This window comes from Corvus hawaiiensis, chromosome 22 (assembly GCF_020740725.1).
Source record: "Corvus hawaiiensis isolate bCorHaw1 chromosome 22, bCorHaw1.pri.cur, whole genome shotgun sequence".
NCBI lineage: Eukaryota > Metazoa > Chordata > Aves > Passeriformes > Corvidae > Corvus > Corvus hawaiiensis.
The window spans coordinates 3,727,772-3,744,385 of NC_063234.1; the positions used below are offsets into that span (position 1 = coordinate 3,727,772).

Here is a 16,614-nt window from a genome sequence, read left to right on the forward strand (position 1 = left end):
TCAGACCTGACAAGCTGGAATGCCATGGTGTAAATTCCATCTCTTTGGAGCATGGCATGGACTGGGTGACCAGTTCTGTTCTGTTCCTGGTCACTTTTCCCAGCTGTAATTTCTTTGTTGATTCAGACAGGGAAAAAAGCCTTCACAGAAAGCAAGGACATGAACAGGTGTGTTCCCTGCCTTAATGTTCATTCCCTTCACATTTGGGAAGGCAATGTCCCACAACAGGTCTTGGAAAAGCACTGGAAGTCACAGGAGCTGCTGCTGTGGAAGGGAGGGCAGGCAGGGAGTTGCTGCATCTGTCCCCTCAGCCCTGGTCACTCAAGATTTTGGGCAGCCTGAGGGAACCTGCACAGAGATGGTGCCACCCAGCACATCCCCACTGCTGCACCCTCCCTCTGGAGGCCTCCAAATGCAGCCCTGCACCTTCATCCCATCACCCCCAGGCTGGGGAAGGGGCTGGATACCCTTCCCAAAGCCCTGGACCCTCTAAGCAAGAGCAGAAGAACAGCTTAAGTCCCACCAGGGCTCACCTGAGATGCGGCTTCTCCTGCAGGCAGGCAGTGGCAGGCAGAGAGTTCCCTCTCCAGGGGGGACAGGAGTGTGACCACTGGACGTGCTGCACCCACAGCCCCGGGCCCCGGACCCTGCTCCAAGGCCCTGTCTGGGTGTCCCACAGCAGCTCCAAGCCTGCAGCACCCAGAGGTGACCTCTTGTCCCTCCTCTCCCTCGAGTGCTGGTGAGCCGAAGGTGCAGTCACCATCCCTGAGGCCATCCCACCCCTCACACCACCGGGATTGGGAACCTGACTCCTTTGGGGTTGGGAACTCCCCAGGCGTGGCTGACAGTGAACCTGTGGCCCCAGGAAACAGCTCAGGAAAGCACTTTAATGCTTTAAAGCTTTTGCACCAACCACTCGCATTTCCAGCGCTCCCGGGGCTGTTCACAGCAGTATTCATGGATCACTGGCAGGAATTACATTTTTTGTAAGGTTATCTTTGGAAATGTGTTATTTTTATAGATGTGGTTTTGTTTTAGATGTTTTGGGTTTTTTTTTTTTCTTTTTGTAACACAATAAAAGCACATGTGGGAATTGCTGTATCTGGCAATTAAAACTGGACAGAAAGTGCCCTCCTAACCCAGAGTAGACCTTCACCTGTAGGACCTCAGAGGGCCTGAAGCTGCTGAAACCAAAAAGGAACCCACCAGTGAGTACTAAACTGCTACAGTGAGTACAGAGAGGCAAAAGACAGCTTCTGGATACATAAAACTTTTTTTTTTCCCTCAATAAATGGCTAAAAAATAGCGAATGAAATGTAGAACAAGCATTAAGAGCTTGAAAAATTACAGTTAAAAACAATTTCCCAAAGAGAACACAAATGTCACCACTATTTCTAGTTTTAGGAGTATATATTCCATAGGTAGGAATTGGAAATTGATTGAACTAAAGGTTCTTGCAAGAAGTTTATGAACTAACACCCTGAAATGGAAGAAGGCAAGAATGTTGTTGTAATTCAATAAAAATACAATAAAAAAAGCTTTCAAAAGATCTTGAAAACTGGCATGTGACAGCCAGACAGGCACCGTCAGAGCCACACACCTGCAGAGAGCTCCACGCATGACAAAGGTCCAAAGCTCCTGTCAGAGCCACCGACTGGCCTGTGGCTCTGCCTTCTGCTGGGGTCGGTGTCCCAAACAGGATCATGGAATCTTAGACTGGTTTGGGTCGGAAGGAACCTTAAAGCTCATCCAGTTCCACCCCCTGCCATGGGCAGGGACACCTTCCACTGTCCCAGGTTGCTCCAAGCCCTGTCCAACCTGGCCTTGGTCACTTCCAGGGATGGAACAACCAGGGTTTCTCTGGGAAATCCATTCCAGCCCCTCACCGCCCTCAAAGGGAAGAATTTCTTCCATATATCCAATCCAAACATACTCACAGACCAGATACTCCTGTATTTTTTTAAGCATTATGTCACACTGGGAAGGCAACCTGCTTGTGACTTCTCCTCCAGGCAGGCAGTGGCTGTTCCCGCTCCAAGGGGAGACTTCTCCCTCATCCCAGCTTTTGGTGGCCCTGCCTGGCCCAAGGAGCATTTCACTCTTCTCCTGGGAAAACAGAGCTCCGTGGCCAGCAGCACTCTCCAGGAGGAAAAGCCACCTGGACGAAACCACGTGGAATGTCTTGCAGGCTCTGGCTGACGTGGTGGGAATCCTGCACCGCCCCAGCACCGAGTGCTCCGGGTTCACAAGTGCCTCTGTCTGCTGGGCATTCCCAGTGAGAACATCAAAACCTCCATCCAGGCCTACGTTGAGGCCACTAGGTGGGAATTCCTCCCCGTGTCCCAGCTGAGGGGTTGTCACACGACCTCGGCCTTGACTCTGGCCGGATCCATGGCACCGCTGCGCAAGTCCACGGCAGATCCCTTCCTCCAGGACTGCTCGGCCGCTGCAGCGACCCGGATTGTCCAGAGGAGCTGCTCCTTGGTGACCACGGGGGGCTCCTGGCCTGTGGGACAAGACCGAAATGCTGCATGGAACCCACGGTCCCCTGTGAGCACAGATCCCACCACAGCAGCTCCCGGCGCTGTGGATTTAAAACCCTTCAGCCCCCTCCTCCTGCCCTGTCAGTGCAGCCACGACAACTGAAATACTGGGGAACAAAAATCTCTTGGACTAGACCCTTTTTAAGGTCTCTCCCTACCCAACCCCGTCCATGATTCTGTGATTTTTATCCCTTCTGGGCAGCTAGGACTCTGGCTGAGGATCTCTTGGCTGTCACAAACAGCTGCTTTCATCACAAAGGACACTGAGGTCCAAGGCAATTTCCCCTCCCAACTCTCACTTCTTCCAAGCACATAGTTTCAGATCATCATCCCACCCATCTCCATGACCTGACAGTGCATATCCCAACAAAGCCAATCCAAAGCAACACCAGCCATCAATTTAAGCCTTGTCCCACCTTTCAAGGTTCTCAGGAAGTGCCGGAAGAGCTCCCTGTGTGCATCTCTGTAGCGCTCAGCTTGGGTTTGGGGACAGATGGACACAGAAGTCCCGTGCTCTGTGATGCCCAGGGGGTTCTGGTTGTCCACCCTTAACGTCCCTTGAGACCCGTGAACCTGAGGGAAGGAGCAAAACAGGGAAGAAAGAACATTTTTAAGTTACCACACTTTTGATCTCACACACGTGGCCAGGTTAGAAAAGCCCTGGTGTGTAAAACCAAGACAAAAGTAGGTTCTGAAATGAGGAGTCCCACCTGCCCAGCCCTGGGATGGCTCAGACACGACAGAAACACCAGGGATGTGCTTTAGTACAGTGTGATACCACCCGTGTGATACCTCACCTGAGCAAAGCCCCTTTTCTAAGTGTTTAACACAAATTCCTCCCCAAGACCAGCCCCCACAGCTGTAATTATTCACAACTGTAGGCATTTACACTTTTCTTCCCCTTTAATATGCTGAACTCCTGCCACACAGCTGAAACCACCCTGGAAAGGACAAAGGAAATCTGCACAATTTCAGCCTCGGGAGGGCTGACACCAGCTCCTGCTCAGCTACGATTCATGCAGCTCCTAACACCACAGAAAGCATGGAACAGAGGGAAAATTTGGGTGAGAAAAGAGAAAGTGGATCATAGATTGAAAAAGGACAAGAAGCCACTGCTGCTGAGGCAACAGCCCAACAACCAGAGGTGGCACTCAGAGCTCTGCTCTGGGTGACAAGGTGGGGATTGGTCACAGGTTGGATTCGATGATCCTGGAGGTCTTTTCTAACCTCAGTGATTCTGTCTTAGAGGGGTTTTGGGAAACGTGCTGCAGGCACACTCAGAGGGGAAAACTTGTGCTGGGCTGTGGAGTCAAAACAGACTGGACTGAGCATCAGGACCCCACCTCCAGCCGCTGGTCACAACTCCTGGTGCAGTGCTGGCTGACATCCAGAGTGACAATGGCTCCGCTGGGGAACTTCATGCTGATGGCGACCGTGTCCACGTCCCTCAGGCAGCCCACGTCTGGGGACAAAACAGGCCTGGCTCACCCCAGGAACAGCACACCAGCACATTCCACAGCTACAAACTGCTCTTCTTCCTTCAGGAGGTGATACTGGCTTTGTAACACCTTCCCACAGGACGCACTGGTGACAGCACTCCAGCTGCTTTCACCAGCATTCCTGGCGAACACGGGCAGCTCTGCAGGAACACACAGCCCCAGGCCCAACTCCACCTTCCCAGCCTGCAGCTCTCCCTAACGAGGGCATTCACCTCTGCTTCCAGGATCAGGCAATGTCCAGCACATTGCAGAGGGTATAGAACCCTCCTGGAGGGCTCTTGTTTGCTGCTTTTCAGTGCTGTGCCACGGAGGAGAGCATTGCATCCTGCCCCTCGTCACCCCAGCTAGCCAAGCTTGGCAGCTGCTGCAATTAATTAAAATTCTGCATTTCCATTTCAAAAATGGCAGCTTCCACCTTTTATGGATTGTTTAAATGAGTGTGGTAACCCAGAGCGTGCCTGTCAGCCCGACACGACCCAGAGCAAACACACAGCTTTGTGCTGGGATCCACAGGGAAGGGCCAGAAAAAGCAGAGAATGAACATTTCATTGACATTCTTGTGAGCTCAGAGCTTTGCTCAGTGTTTTCTGCACTCTGGTTCCACATCTGGTGTCCTGCAGAGTAACGTTCAATGATAACTCCACAGCAACTGCTTCACATCAGCAGGAAATTCACCACATTCAGGCATCCTTGCCAAATACCCCCAAGGAACCTGTTTCACCAGCCTGTTTTTACAACTGCTCCATGATGGAACAATGCTCATGGCTACCATGCTCTCATTCTCTCTTTCTTCCCAATTTTACCACTGAGGTCCAGAGCTACCCAATAAACCATCAAAAGGCTCATTCCTACCTGCACAGAAGGCATGGCCCAGGGAAAATATTGTATCCGGCACACTCTCTCCCAACAACAAACTGATAATATCTATGTCATGCACGGCAGCATTGTAAAAAATTCCACCTGGAAGAACCAAAACTGAGAGTTAAGGTCTCCACATTGAAACCCACAGTCAATGTACATTTCTGAATTGCAACAGAGACGGTATAAAAAGCCCCCACAGTGAAGGAACTAATACTAAAAGGACAAAAAAAATGCACAGCAATGAAGTTTGGTAAAGAAAACACTCCTTTAAAAAGCCCCATGGATCTTAAGGCTACACAAACTCAGGGGAATTCCCACAGAACACACAGCAAGAGACATTTCCAGGCTGGGTTAGACAGGGCTTGGAGCAACCTAGCCTGGTGGAAGGTGTCTCTGCCCATTGTAGCAGGTGGAACAGATGAGCTTTCAGGTCCTTTCCCACCCAAGTGTCTCCAATTCAAGCCCAGACTCTTCAGCAGGAACCTGCTGGGTACCTGAAGCTTTCAGGAGGCTCAGAGAGGCTGCTGGATAGAGGCTGCTGATGGTGGATATCCGGTGGATCCTGCCCAGCACCTGGCTGTCCCGCACCTTCTTGTACAAGAACTGCAGGGCTGGGTCAAAGCGCCTTGCAAGGGAAACAAGGAAGGAGGTGAAACCAAGCTGATTTGAGGACAAAGTCAGGAAAGACTGAGGAATCAGTGCTGCTTCCAGACACGTGATTTTATCAAGACTAAATCAGAGGAAAATTGCTGATCTTACTTGTAGAACCCGCACACGAGTGGCCTTGCACACCTGTCGGCCTCATCGAAACAGGCTTCTGCTGTCTGCCTGTCCACGCTGGGCAGCCCCTCGCAGAACACACCTTTACCTGTGCAAAACAGGACACACGTGGGGCTCAGGGAGACACAGCTGCACAAAACACCTCCATCTTGCAGTAATGTACACAGCTCATCATGTTTCTGGTTTTTGATGGCATTTACTCCCTTCTGCCTGCCCGCTGTGGTTTCAGCTGTCCCAGACCCCAGGAGCAGGACTGTTTGGTGACAGCTTTTCTGCGAGTCCTGGTAGGATTTTAGCATGAGATACTGCCCAGTCATACTGGGATCATCGCAGGACAAACCCCACTGGTGTCCAGCCATTAACACCAGCAATGATCTCCATCACTTTAATTACATAATTAGAGTCTGCACAGCTCCAGGGCTGCTGCTGAAACACAAACACGCTCACAGGTGCACGTCAACTGGCACAGGGAAGAGCTGAACGTGCAGCTGCTCCTCTTACCTGCTCGTAAAGCATCTCTTATCATCTCAGGGGCTTCATCAGGTGGGGAACAAATAATGGCTCCAGAGACCCTGCAGGAATCAAGAGAGATCCTCAGTGAGGACGAGGTTTGCACTAGATTGAACAATGCTCGAAAGCTCCTTTTGGTTACAGTTAAAAAAGCCTAAAACCCCATTGCTCTGGAAGAGCCAGCTGGTTATTAAAGGAACTTGGTGTCTGCTTCAAGGATGAAATATTGAGTGACACACATAGGTTAAAATCACAAGTGGTATGTAAGAATTGCACTGCTTTTCCTGCATCTTAAAGGAGGAAGTCTTTTAAAGGTGTCAGTTAACACACACAGAAATCCAAACTAATCATGTGGTAGAGTTGCTGAACAAGTGATCAATGCGATTCTTTACTTTCTAGTATCAAATCAGTCTTTCCTAAATGCTCTGCCTTTTGCTCCTGCAGTATTTAAAACACAAATTTTAGACCTGACTGGAACAACACCACTGAAGTGATGTTACAATTGTTCAGTTCAACTGTAAAGCAAAATGCCACACTCCTCCCTATTTACACCAACCCTCACTTATCTCTGAGAGTTTCAAGAGCCTCCAAACTCAGCCAACTGCTCTGAGATAGGAAAACTGGCAGGCAGCAGGGAAGGTGTCATTTATTGTTGTTCTCTGGGAATGGAGGAAAATGGGGTTTTCTATATTTCTTAACAAAACTGCCTATAACTAAACACCTCCAAGTTTCCATTAATCTGGGTATGTGAGTTCACTTAAGCTTCTCAGAGACTCCTGAAGGACCCGTGGGTAGGTGACAAAAGGGCCCCTCACTCCCACACGTGTGGCCAGAGGCGCAGCCTGGGACTGCTACAGTTCTCCAGAGGGGGAGGCAAGACTTGTACGGAGCCCCCCGCCCGAGCAGAGCCACGCACGGGAGCTCGTGGCCGCCAGTACCGCGGATCGCCGAGCGCGACGGCGGCGTCCTGCAGCCGCAGCGCCCTGGTGCCAGCCGGGAGCTCGGCACCGAAGGCACGTTCCACCTCCTCCGGCCGATCCTCCACCACGTACAGCAGGCAGCAGCCCGTTTCCTCCGCCAGGCTTTGCAACAAGGCTTTGCTCACGAGCCCCACGCCGAAGAGCACGAGGCCAACGCTGCTGCCACCATGACATGAGGGGGGTGCCGGGCTGTTGGAGGCATCAGGTGCGGCCCCACTTTGGCCAAGAGGTGCCATCCTGGTGTGGAAAGTGGCCAGTGGTGAGGGGTGGCTGGCGGAGGTGGAGGGCGTTGGGTCGTCCCTGTGCGCGGCGGTGATGGGGTGGTGGGGAACCAGCAGCTTGTGGTAGGAGGGTGGCGAAGGGACCATGCTGTAGCCGGTGCTGGATCCAGTGGTGATGATGAAGGAGGGATGGGAGAGCAGGGAGGGCACGTCGAGCGGCAGGGGCAGACTCAGGCTCAGGCTGGAATCAGGACCTGCAGAGCTGAGGAGACAGAGATCAGAAAATATCCTGAGCTGGAAGAGACCCACAAGGATCACTGAACCCATCTCCTGCATAAGAACACCCCAAGAACGCCACCATGTGAGGGCATTGTCTAAACGCTTTTTGAATGGGGTGAGACAGAGAATTAAAGAATTATTAAGGTTCGACAAAACCTCCAAGATCATCAGGGCCAACCTTTGACTGATACCTCCTTGTCAACTAAACCACAGCACTAAGTGCCTCCCACAGCTCCCTCAGCCACTCCTCGTAGGACTGACTCCCCAGACCCTTCCCCATCTTGTGCCCTTCTCTGGACACGCTCCAGCCCCTCAATGTTTCTTTTGTAGTGAAGGACAGAAGGCACTCGAGGGGCCTCAGCAGTGCCCAGCACAGGGATGAGCACTGCCCTGGTCCTGCTGGAGACACTGTTTTGGGGTCGGGTGAGGCAGGGAAGGGCCGGCTGAGCCCGAGCAGGGGTCGGTGGGGTGATACTGAGATGGGGCGGGTGAGGCAGGGAAGGGCCGGCTGAGCCCGAGCAGCGGTCGGTCGGGTGAGGCAGAGATGAGGTGGGTGAGGCAGAGATGGGGCGGGTGAGGCAGGGAAGGGCCGGCTGAGCCCGAGCAGGGGTCGGTGGGGTGAGCCTGAGATGGGGCGGGCGAGACAGGGAAGGGGCGGGTGAGCCCGGGAAGGGCCGGCTGAGCCCGAGCAGGGGTCGGTCGGGTGAGGCAGAGGTGAGGCAGGGAAGGGGCGGGTGAGCCCGAGCAGCGGTCGGTGCCTCACCGGAGCCCCGGGGCGCGCAGCCCGAGCTGCCGGAGCAGGCGGCGGTTGCGGCAGTGGCGGCCCGAGCTGAGGTGCTCCAGGATGCGGTCGCGGCGCACCCTCAGGGGCAGCTGGCACGGCGTGCACAACAGCGTCTCCACGGCGCCGTCCGGGCCCGGCGCGCTCGGCCCCGCCGGCTCCCGCCGCACCGACAGCTCCGAGAACTCGGCCGCGTAGTCGTGCAGCGTCTTCCTCCTCCGCCCCATGGCCCGGCCCCGCTGACTCGGAAGCGGAAGGCCCCCCCCGCCTCACGCCGTTGCCCGGCAGCGGCCCCGCTCCGAGCCCCGCGGTGCCGGAGAGGCCCCGGGCCCCGGCCCAGCGATGGAAGCCGATGGCGGCTCGCAGGGACCAGCGCTCACCGAAGCCGTGGGACAGCTCCAGGAGGAGCTGCGGAAAGCCAAGGATGACCACAAGATGGCCATAGGTACCGCGGGAGGTGCCCAGCGCACACCTTTACCTGCCTAGGTCTCATTCAATTCGGCTCCTTTGACCTTGAGAACATTACAGGGTGCTGCTCACACAGCGAGGCTGAAAAGCCGCTTCTTTTGAAAACACTTTCTTTCTCCCCTTGGGAGTGAAGAACATGAGGAAACGCAGCAGAGAAAGCCCCGATCAGAGTCCTGGGGCACGCAGTGGCAGAGCAGGGCTCGAGGTGCCCACTCCCCGTGTGCTCAGAGCAGCACAGAGCACACAGAGCCCGGTGGTTTAACACACATGGAGTCACAGAATGGTTTGGGTTGGAGGGAACTTAAAGCTCACTCAGTTCCACTCCCTGCAATGGACAGGGACACCTTCCACTGTCGCAGGTGGCTACAAGCCACGTCCAACCTGGCCTCGGACACTGCCAGCGATGGGGCAGCCACAGCTTCTCTGGGCACCCGGTGCCAGGGCCTCCCCACCCTCACTGGGAAGAATTTTTTCCTAATATCCAATCTAACCCTGCTCTTTATCAATGTGAAGCCATTCTCCCTTGTCCTGTCAGTCCAGGCCCTTGCAAACAGTCTCTTTCCATCTTTCTTGTCGGCTCCTTGTGGTGCTGGAAGGCCACAATTAGGTCACCCTGAAGTGAAACCACCTTTTCTTCTCCAGGCTGTACAAACCCACATCCCAGCAAAGCACCACAAGCCACATTATCACCCAGAATCACTGTGGCTGCAGCATTAACGTGACCCAAGTCTGTTCCCAGACTGTTCCCACAGTGGCTTTGCTTATGCTCACCTGCAAAAAGCAGCCACAGCACGTTCAGCAGGGATTTGCTTTACTAAGAGTACTCCCACTTTACAGGTGCCATCTCTTCCTTGCAAAGACAGATGGAGATCCAAGAATCCAAGCTTCGGAGAATCAGATCTGAAAAGGAAATGCTCCAGAAGCAGCTCAGAGAGCAAGAAGTCCAGCTCCAAGCTGTCTCTAACAAGGTACAGCCCAAGAGTGTGGTGGCTGTGGCTGGCAGGAAAGCTGGCAGCTGGGAATTTAGGATTTTTGCAACAGTTCCCTCTCTCATAGGCAGGAGGGGCACCTGTAGCTGCGAAACTGAAGTGTAAAATATTTTCCTTCCAGTTTTGCAGCCCGACAGAAGAACAGAAGCAGGAAGAAACGATGGTGATGATGGAGGAGGAGAACCACAACCTTCAACAGGTGAATTTGTGCAAAGCCTCTACAGAAAAGTCTGGTATTTGCTGCTTCATTGGGTTGAGAGAGTTTGCCATATAAAACCCCTAGTCAATCCAAGTGGTTTTAGAGAAAACACCAAGTAATAACAGCTACCAGTACTGGTGAGGTTGTTAGTCTGTAGATTCTGCCCAGGAAGCATTTGGACTAAATACTGGGAAGATAAGGCCAAAACTGCTTCCTTCCCGACAGTAACAGCTGGATTTCTGTATCTGCTCAGGTTGTTATGGAACAGGAATCCCAGCTGGCTGAGCAGAACAAGCTGATCAGTGAGTTACAGGAGACAATCAGCCAGCTGCGGGCCGAGGTTGTGACCACTCGCCTCCACCTCCTGGAGCAGAAACAGGCCAAGAAGGAGATCCAGAGCCAGGCTGAGGCACTGCAGCTCAAGGAACTGCAAACCAGAGTGGCACTGGAACGCATCAGCACCAAGGTAAGCGTGGCCTCTTCCACCTCAGAACCCTGTCTCCCTCTTGGGACACACTTGGGAATCTGAGTCCATTTGTTCCCCAGCTGCTTGCTTATAAAGCAAACAGGCCTCAAATACCAGAAACGCTTGAGAAACTTGAGTTCAGATCAGATACATCACCAGATTTCTAATATCGTACCAGACTCGAGGTAACAAGAACCTTAAAGTCATCTCCCTGCAGGCAGATGTACCTGGGGAAGAGCCTTGGCCCACCTAGACCCACATGATTACCACAGCACTTTCAGTGAAGCCCAAACTGCCTGTAATTTCACATAGACACTTTCCATCTCATCGTTCACCAGTCCTTTGCCCAAGAGACTGACAGTGCAGTCTCTGTAAATCCATGCAAATGCCAAGAGAATTGCACAAAAAGACTAAACACACCTGCTCTCCTCTTTTATGCAAAGTTTGAAAGGTATCGAAGCAAAATAATCCAGGCTACGTTCAGCGTGGAGGGCATCCAGGACCCCCCGGGTGAGCTCACGGACGACCAGGTGCTGGAGGCAATGCAGGTACGTGGCTCTTCCAAACAACTTCCAGCAGCCAGGAAAGGACTGCTGAGGTAAGAGAACACTTTGCAGTGGTGCTCTCAGCCTTCCCACCTCTTTACATATCGCTGATTTTCAGAAAATCTTTAACGAGCGGACGGAGTTCCAGCAGATGCTGAAGAACAAGGGTAGCAGGGTGTCCCGGGTCAGCAGCGACAGCCACATGGCCTCACCTACCACAGCAAGGAGAAAGTACTCTTCCAAGATAGAAAAGCCACCCTGATGGCTGAGCCAGAACCCATCACCAGCCTCAGGCTCTGGGTTCTCGGCTCTGAGCTGGTGACTTAACAACAAATTAAACTCATTTTACTGACACCGGGTTCTGTGGGAGTATCTGATTCAATTGTTTCAGCCGACTCAGAGCACAAGTCACTTTAAGTCCTTCGTCTGTTAGCACTTGACTGCCCAGAGAAGCCTGAAGCACAAGGATTGCTTGGCTATAAGCAGCTGGGAAGTGTGAAATTCCCATTTTTCCTTTGGGAAGCTTCTAAGTGACACAACTGAACGTCCACCAATGCCAAAACGAGCGACAGTGCCATGGCTGCAAGAGCTGCTTTATTTTTCCATTCCATGTGCAAGTCCCTACACGAGGATGTATTTGACACAGTATCAGTTCAGTTAGAGCTCTGACATACCATTTTTACCAGAAGAGAGTCAATGTGGAGGTCACCCTGGCTCAGGGAGAGGTGTGAGTTCACACCAGTGCTCACCCACGCACAGAGGTCACCCACAGATTGCCAAACGAGAACTGCTCCAACTGCCCGTATTTTGGAAGATAAAAATATGTGGGTAGGGCAGAAAGCTCCAGGAGGATCACTCTGGGCATCAGTGCCTGTATTTTGGGGGGACAGGGAGTTCAGCAGTGTCAGTTTGAGGCAGCTCTGGATGGACCTGAACCTCCTCAGCAAGAACAAAGCCAGTGCTCGATCACAGTAACTCTCCAGGCACACACAGGGTCACCACAATTGCCACAGGGATGGAGGACGGCCCTGAAATGCACTGGGACACACAAACCCTGCAGCTGACTCAACAAACCCCTTAAAAATGGAAGCTATGCTCATGCCTGAGCACAGAAACCATCATGTTAAAACACATCCCTCAAGTTCTGACAGCAATTAAACGCTTCTGACAGCAACTAAATGTCCGGTTACTCCGGATAAAAATAAAATTGTGCAAACGAGATGTCAGCAAAGTGCTTTGGCATTCTGACTCCAGGTTGTACCCAGCAGAGGACCTCGGTTCCACACTGTCAATTACTGCATTCCTCTGCTGCCAAAATAATGATCCAGATGAAACACCAGGAGGAAAAAGTGATCTTGCAGAAAAATGTGACTGTGCTTGCTTTAAACATCGTAATGATTTTCTCTACTGCGTTCTGACATCCAGCACCTTCTCTGCCTTCAGCCCACATTGGAAGATGCTGCTCTTTCTGCCCAGGCCTAACACTGACGATCTCTGTTAAGGCTGAAAGATCCCAACTCTCCTTGCTGTAGCTCATCAAACTCTGAAGCCGCTGCCTTCCCAGCAGCATGCTCCGCATCTTTTCTTTAAAAACCCAAACCACCTTGTTGTGCACCAGTTGCGTTGTTGAGTATGGGAACAAAACAAAAAAAAAAGGAAATGGAATCCTCTCTCGGCTCAGGCAGCTGCTAACGGATCACAGTCAGCAGAGAGGAAACTGTGGCCAGGTCAGTTTTTGAAGGATAAAGTACTTTCAAGTTCCCATCTGTGTCCACCACTCGCACCTGCTCCACCACCAAGGGTAGGGTCAAATTCCCTGGTCCACAAAGAGCATCTGATTCCATATCTGAACCAGAGCCTTCCTTGTTCTCCAAGGTAGATCTGTTCAGTTCTGCAATTTTCTGTTAAAAGCAAAATACAGAGAACAAGATCAATTCTGTGGCAGAAAATGAATCAGAGGGAATAACAGTACTGCTGAAATACAAATCAGCTTCCGTGCTCTTCTCAATGCATGTGAGCAATGACACATTTGGTAGAAGCCCTGCCAAGAACAGAAGGATATTTTCCTGAACTTCCTACCAGGATAAGGGTGTCCATCACATCTTTGCAGATCTGTAAACTGGTATCGCTCGTCACTTCCAGAAACAGGTCCCGGGTCTCTTTTCTAATCTGCAAGAGTTTCAGAGATGAAGCAAGTCAGGAGTCAGAGCACCTCACCCACAGCCCCCTGGACACGTCCCAGTACAAAGAGCTGAAGGCTTTCACTCAGTTTAAGCAGGGGCAAAGCTCTGCTCTTCTTTACCAGTCAAAAAACCACGTTCTTGCCCTTCCACAAAGCTTTTGCACAGGCAGGCTGGTGCTTTGGAACAGATTTCCAGAGGTAAAACTGTAACTCCCAGGTCCCTCTCAGTCTGACAGTGGGGCCCATATGACACAGGCTGTGAGAGTTTGTATGTGGAATGCAAGCACAACTTTCACAGAACTGCGTACATCTTCGAGTTAAACACCTCTCAGTAGAGGGAAACACTGTTTAATTATTAACATAAATTAATAACGAATGGGAAGTACCTTTGTTTTCTCACTATTGGTTATTGGTGGGAAGGAAATCACAGCACCTTCAGCATCCACCAGGCACGGGTAGTTGTCTTTGCCATCCAGCAGCTGCAGGTACCTGCCACGAGAAACAAAGCAGCAAGAAGTGAGCAACTGAGAGAGCAGCTGGACACAATGGCAAGAAATAGTGACAAAAAGCATTAGTGTGTGATCTCTGCACGAGCAGTGAACGCACAGGGCAGGGCCACACGCTGCTTTACAGCCCATCTGCTACTTTGTCAGCTTTACCTCATCTCTGATTCACTTAGCTCACAGCACGTGCACCACACACACTTCATTCCTCTCTGCTTCCCTTGTGTCTGCTGTTCTAAACAGATCTGCCCCATCCCCAGTGCAGTCACCTAAATGTACATGGGGTAAACCACAACAGGGCACTGACTTGTGCAGCCCAGAGACGTTCTGACGCTTCTTCTGCTTCCGCTGCTCCTCAGCCTCCAGCTGCAGCTGGCGGAGAAGGTCCTTTGCCTTGATCTCCTTCCGACCCAGGGGCATGATCTGCACCACACAAGAAAACAAAACATTTTAATTCAATTTCACTCAAACACCAGGGTTATAACACTCTCCTGTAAGCAAATCAATAATTAAAACAATACTCCTGCAAGTTGTCATGTCTTTTTCAGCACAGAAAAATTTCCATTTCACACAGACTGCTGTAACACCCACTTGAAAAACAGGCTCAGTCACTAGTACTAAACCAGGCACCTGGTACAGCAGGGAAAACAGCACAACCTCTAAAGTAAAGTTCCTGGAGTTTGTTTTCTAGGCTCTTTGGGGTAAGAAACTACCCTAAAGCCCTACCTTGAGCGCATCAGGAGGCTGAACATCGTATGTCAGAGGAGCTTTGACCAGCTGCAAGTCATGGGTGGCAATCGTGGCCGCTGTGCGCTTCTCACAGATGTCCTCATGCAGCTTAGTCTGAAACATAAAGGATGCCATCAAAATAGATCAAAAAGTCAACATAATTTACCCCTCCTGAGTGCAGATTCTTCTATCTTTAATGTTAGCAGCACTACCAGCCAGGTGAGTATGAAACAGAGCCCATCCCTTCACCTGTATCTGCACTACAGTCCAAATGCAAAGGTAGCAAAGCCTGACAACACATGACACCTTTCTCAACAGGGAAAACAAGTTTTATATCAGAAAATGATCCCAAATACTCAAGTCTTGCAACCTGAAAGCAGCTCCCACCTGCCACCTAAGGGACAGGTCTGTGGGCATGATACGTCAGTCAGAAAGTTGGGTGTGAAACATGGCTTTAGCACAGATCAGGGAACCTGAAGCTAACGCGGGGGATCTCTACACACGGACACAGGGTTATTTTTAGCTCTCAACAGGTTCCACAGCACTAACAAGCTGCTGTTACAGTCACAACGCAAATATGAGTGCATCCACCGCCCTCATGGCAATACCTGAGCTATGATGGGCCCTTCCCAACAACCAGTCCTGCTGATTTTGGATTGACTGGGCAAATGCTGCTGGCAGGGACCACTCACCCTGTACCCTCACACCTGCAGGGTGAGGAGCTCACCCTAAGTTTCACAAACTCATCTGCTGGAAGGAGCCTGGAACAGTCTATTTCCAACTCTGCCTTTCCAAATGAGTACCACGAGACCGCAGCTGTTACCTGCATGGACAGGAACCTCTTGAGAGCATTTCCCGGCTTTAGGTTCACTCCCTTCAGCACACAGCACACGATGAAGGCTCGAACATCTTTGACACCCGGGCTCACTTTTACCACCAAAGGTGCTGGGTTCTCGGAGACGTGCAGAACCTTCACCAGCAGCTTGCTCGCCTCTTCGACCTCATCCTGCTCTCCATCCCCACTGTCCTTCTTCTGTTGCTTCTCCCTCTTCTTCTTCCTGACCTCTTCTCTGGCATTCTCGGCCTTCCCCTTCCCACGGCCCCCGGCCCGCAGGTACTCCAGGATGGCCTTCGTCTGGCACCCATTGACCATCTTCTCCAGCCGCTTGTCCCTCAGCTGGTTGCCCCTAAAGTTGGCCTCCTTCAGGCGGGGGCAGTCGGCCAGCGCGGCGGGCAGCTCCCGCAGCTGATTGTTGGCCACGTCCAGGCTCTGGAGGGGACAGAGATGGGACGGTCAGGGGTGCGCGATGCGGACCCGAGGCGGGGCAGCGGGGTCCGCTCCCACCTTGAGCGCCGGCAGCGCCGCGATGTCAGCGCCCAGCTCCTCCACCTCGTTGTCGGCCGCGTCCAGCCGGCTGAGCAGCGGGAAGGGCGCGGGGGGCCCGGCGGGGGGCAGGAGGCCGCCGGGCAGCGCTCGCAGCCGGTTCCCGGAGAGCAGCAGCTCCTGCAGCTGCGGCGCGGCGCGGGCGAGCCCCGGGCCCAGCTCCCGCAGCCGGTTCGCGCTCAGGTTGAGGCTGCGCAGCTGCGGGAAGGCCGGGGCCGCGTCCCCCGCGCCGTCCCCCGTCCCGCCGAGCGCGGCGGGCAGCGTCTCCAGCCCGTTGCCGGACAGGTCGAGCAGGCGCAGCGCGGGCAGGGGCCCGCCCAACCCCGCGCCCAGCCCGGCCGGGCCCAGCGCGTTGCGGCTCAGCACCAGCGTGTGCAGCGCGGGCAGCGCGGCCGCCACGCCCGGGCCGAGCTCCCGCAGCGCCGCGCAGCCGCTCAGCTCCAGCGACTGCAGCAGCGGCAGCGCCAGCAGCGCCTCCGGCAGCCGCCCGCCGCCCGCCGCCACCCGCTCGGCCACCGCCGCGCCCGCCAGCGACAGCTCCCGCCGCCGCTCCCGCGCCGCCGCCTCCAGCTCCGGCCACGGCCCCGCCGCCGCCATCGCGCCCACACCCCGCCCGCGGCCGGAGCCACCGCCCAGGGACCGCCCCCGGCACAGGTCCCGCCCTCGGGGAGGGTCCGGCCGCCACCCGAACCCGC

At 53.3% G+C, this 16,614-nt stretch overlaps 3 protein-coding genes across 3 annotated transcripts; 1 reads left to right on the forward strand and 2 right to left on the reverse strand.

The window, feature by feature from the left end:
• Positions 1-1,254: 1,254 nt before the first annotated feature.
• On the reverse strand, positions 1,255-8,697 carry LOC125336922 (myo-inositol 2-dehydrogenase-like). Its single transcript, XM_048326034.1, has 9 exons — positions 8,437-8,697; positions 7,132-7,656; positions 6,185-6,255; positions 5,663-5,771; positions 5,398-5,528; positions 4,895-5,002; positions 3,887-4,005; positions 2,960-3,116; positions 1,255-2,506 (listed from the first exon to the last, which is right to left on the reverse strand). Exons 1-9 carry the CDS (start codon positions 8,679-8,681, stop codon positions 2,358-2,360), a joined length of 1,614 nt encoding a protein of 537 aa, XP_048181991.1. The 5' UTR covers positions 8,682-8,697; the 3' UTR covers positions 1,255-2,357.
• Positions 8,698-8,730: 33 nt separating this feature from the next.
• Positions 8,731-11,475, forward strand: CCDC27 (coiled-coil domain containing 27). Its single transcript, XM_048326044.1, has 6 exons — positions 8,731-8,899; positions 9,760-9,890; positions 10,033-10,110; positions 10,364-10,576; positions 11,020-11,124; positions 11,240-11,475. Exons 1-6 carry the CDS (start codon positions 8,797-8,799, stop codon positions 11,381-11,383), a joined length of 774 nt encoding a protein of 257 aa, XP_048182001.1. The 5' UTR covers positions 8,731-8,796; the 3' UTR covers positions 11,384-11,475.
• Positions 11,476-11,688: 213 nt separating this feature from the next.
• Positions 11,689-16,519, reverse strand: LRRC47 (leucine rich repeat containing 47). Its single transcript, XM_048326040.1, has 7 exons — positions 15,881-16,519; positions 15,359-15,805; positions 14,533-14,649; positions 14,114-14,229; positions 13,690-13,792; positions 13,201-13,290; positions 11,689-13,022 (listed from the first exon to the last, which is right to left on the reverse strand). The coding sequence occupies exons 1-7, from the start codon at positions 16,514-16,516 to the stop codon at positions 12,810-12,812; spliced, it is 1,722 nt and encodes a 573-aa protein (XP_048181997.1). The 5' UTR covers positions 16,517-16,519; the 3' UTR covers positions 11,689-12,809.
• Between the last annotated feature and the right edge of the window lie 95 nt (positions 16,520-16,614).

Bases quoted from the DNA above. Each gene is read 5' to 3' on its own strand.
- LOC125336922 (XM_048326034.1), bottom strand. From the start codon at position 8,681: ATGGGGCGGAGGAGGAAGACGCTGCACGACTACGCGGCCGAGTTCTCG. The intron at 5,003-5,397 runs GTACCCAGCAGG...TGGTTCTTCCAG, and splicing joins GAGCCTCCTGAAAGCTTCAG to GTGGAATTTTTTACAATGCT. The intron at 2,507-2,959 runs GTGGGACAAGGC...CTTGTCCCACAG, and splicing joins CTTCCTGAGAACCTTGAAAG to GCCAGGAGCCCCCCGTGGTC.
- CCDC27 (XM_048326044.1), top strand. From the start codon at position 8,797: ATGGAAGCCGATGGCGGCTCGCAGGGACCAGCGCTCACCGAAGCCGTG. The intron at 8,900-9,759 runs GTACCGCGGGAG...CCCACTTTACAG, and splicing joins TGACCACAAGATGGCCATAG to GTGCCATCTCTTCCTTGCAA. The intron at 9,891-10,032 runs GTACAGCCCAAG...TTTTCCTTCCAG, and splicing joins TCCAAGCTGTCTCTAACAAG to TTTTGCAGCCCGACAGAAGA.
- LRRC47 (XM_048326040.1), bottom strand. From the start codon at position 16,516: ATGGCGGCGGCGGGGCCGTGGCCGGAGCTGGAGGCGGCGGCGCGGGAG. The intron at 13,793-14,113 runs GTCAGTGCCCTG...TTCTCGTGGCAG, and splicing joins AACGTCTCTGGGCTGCACAA to GTACCTGCAGCTGCTGGATG. The intron at 13,291-13,689 runs GTACTTCCCATT...AAACTCTTGCAG, and splicing joins CCAATAGTGAGAAAACAAAG to ATTAGAAAAGAGACCCGGGA.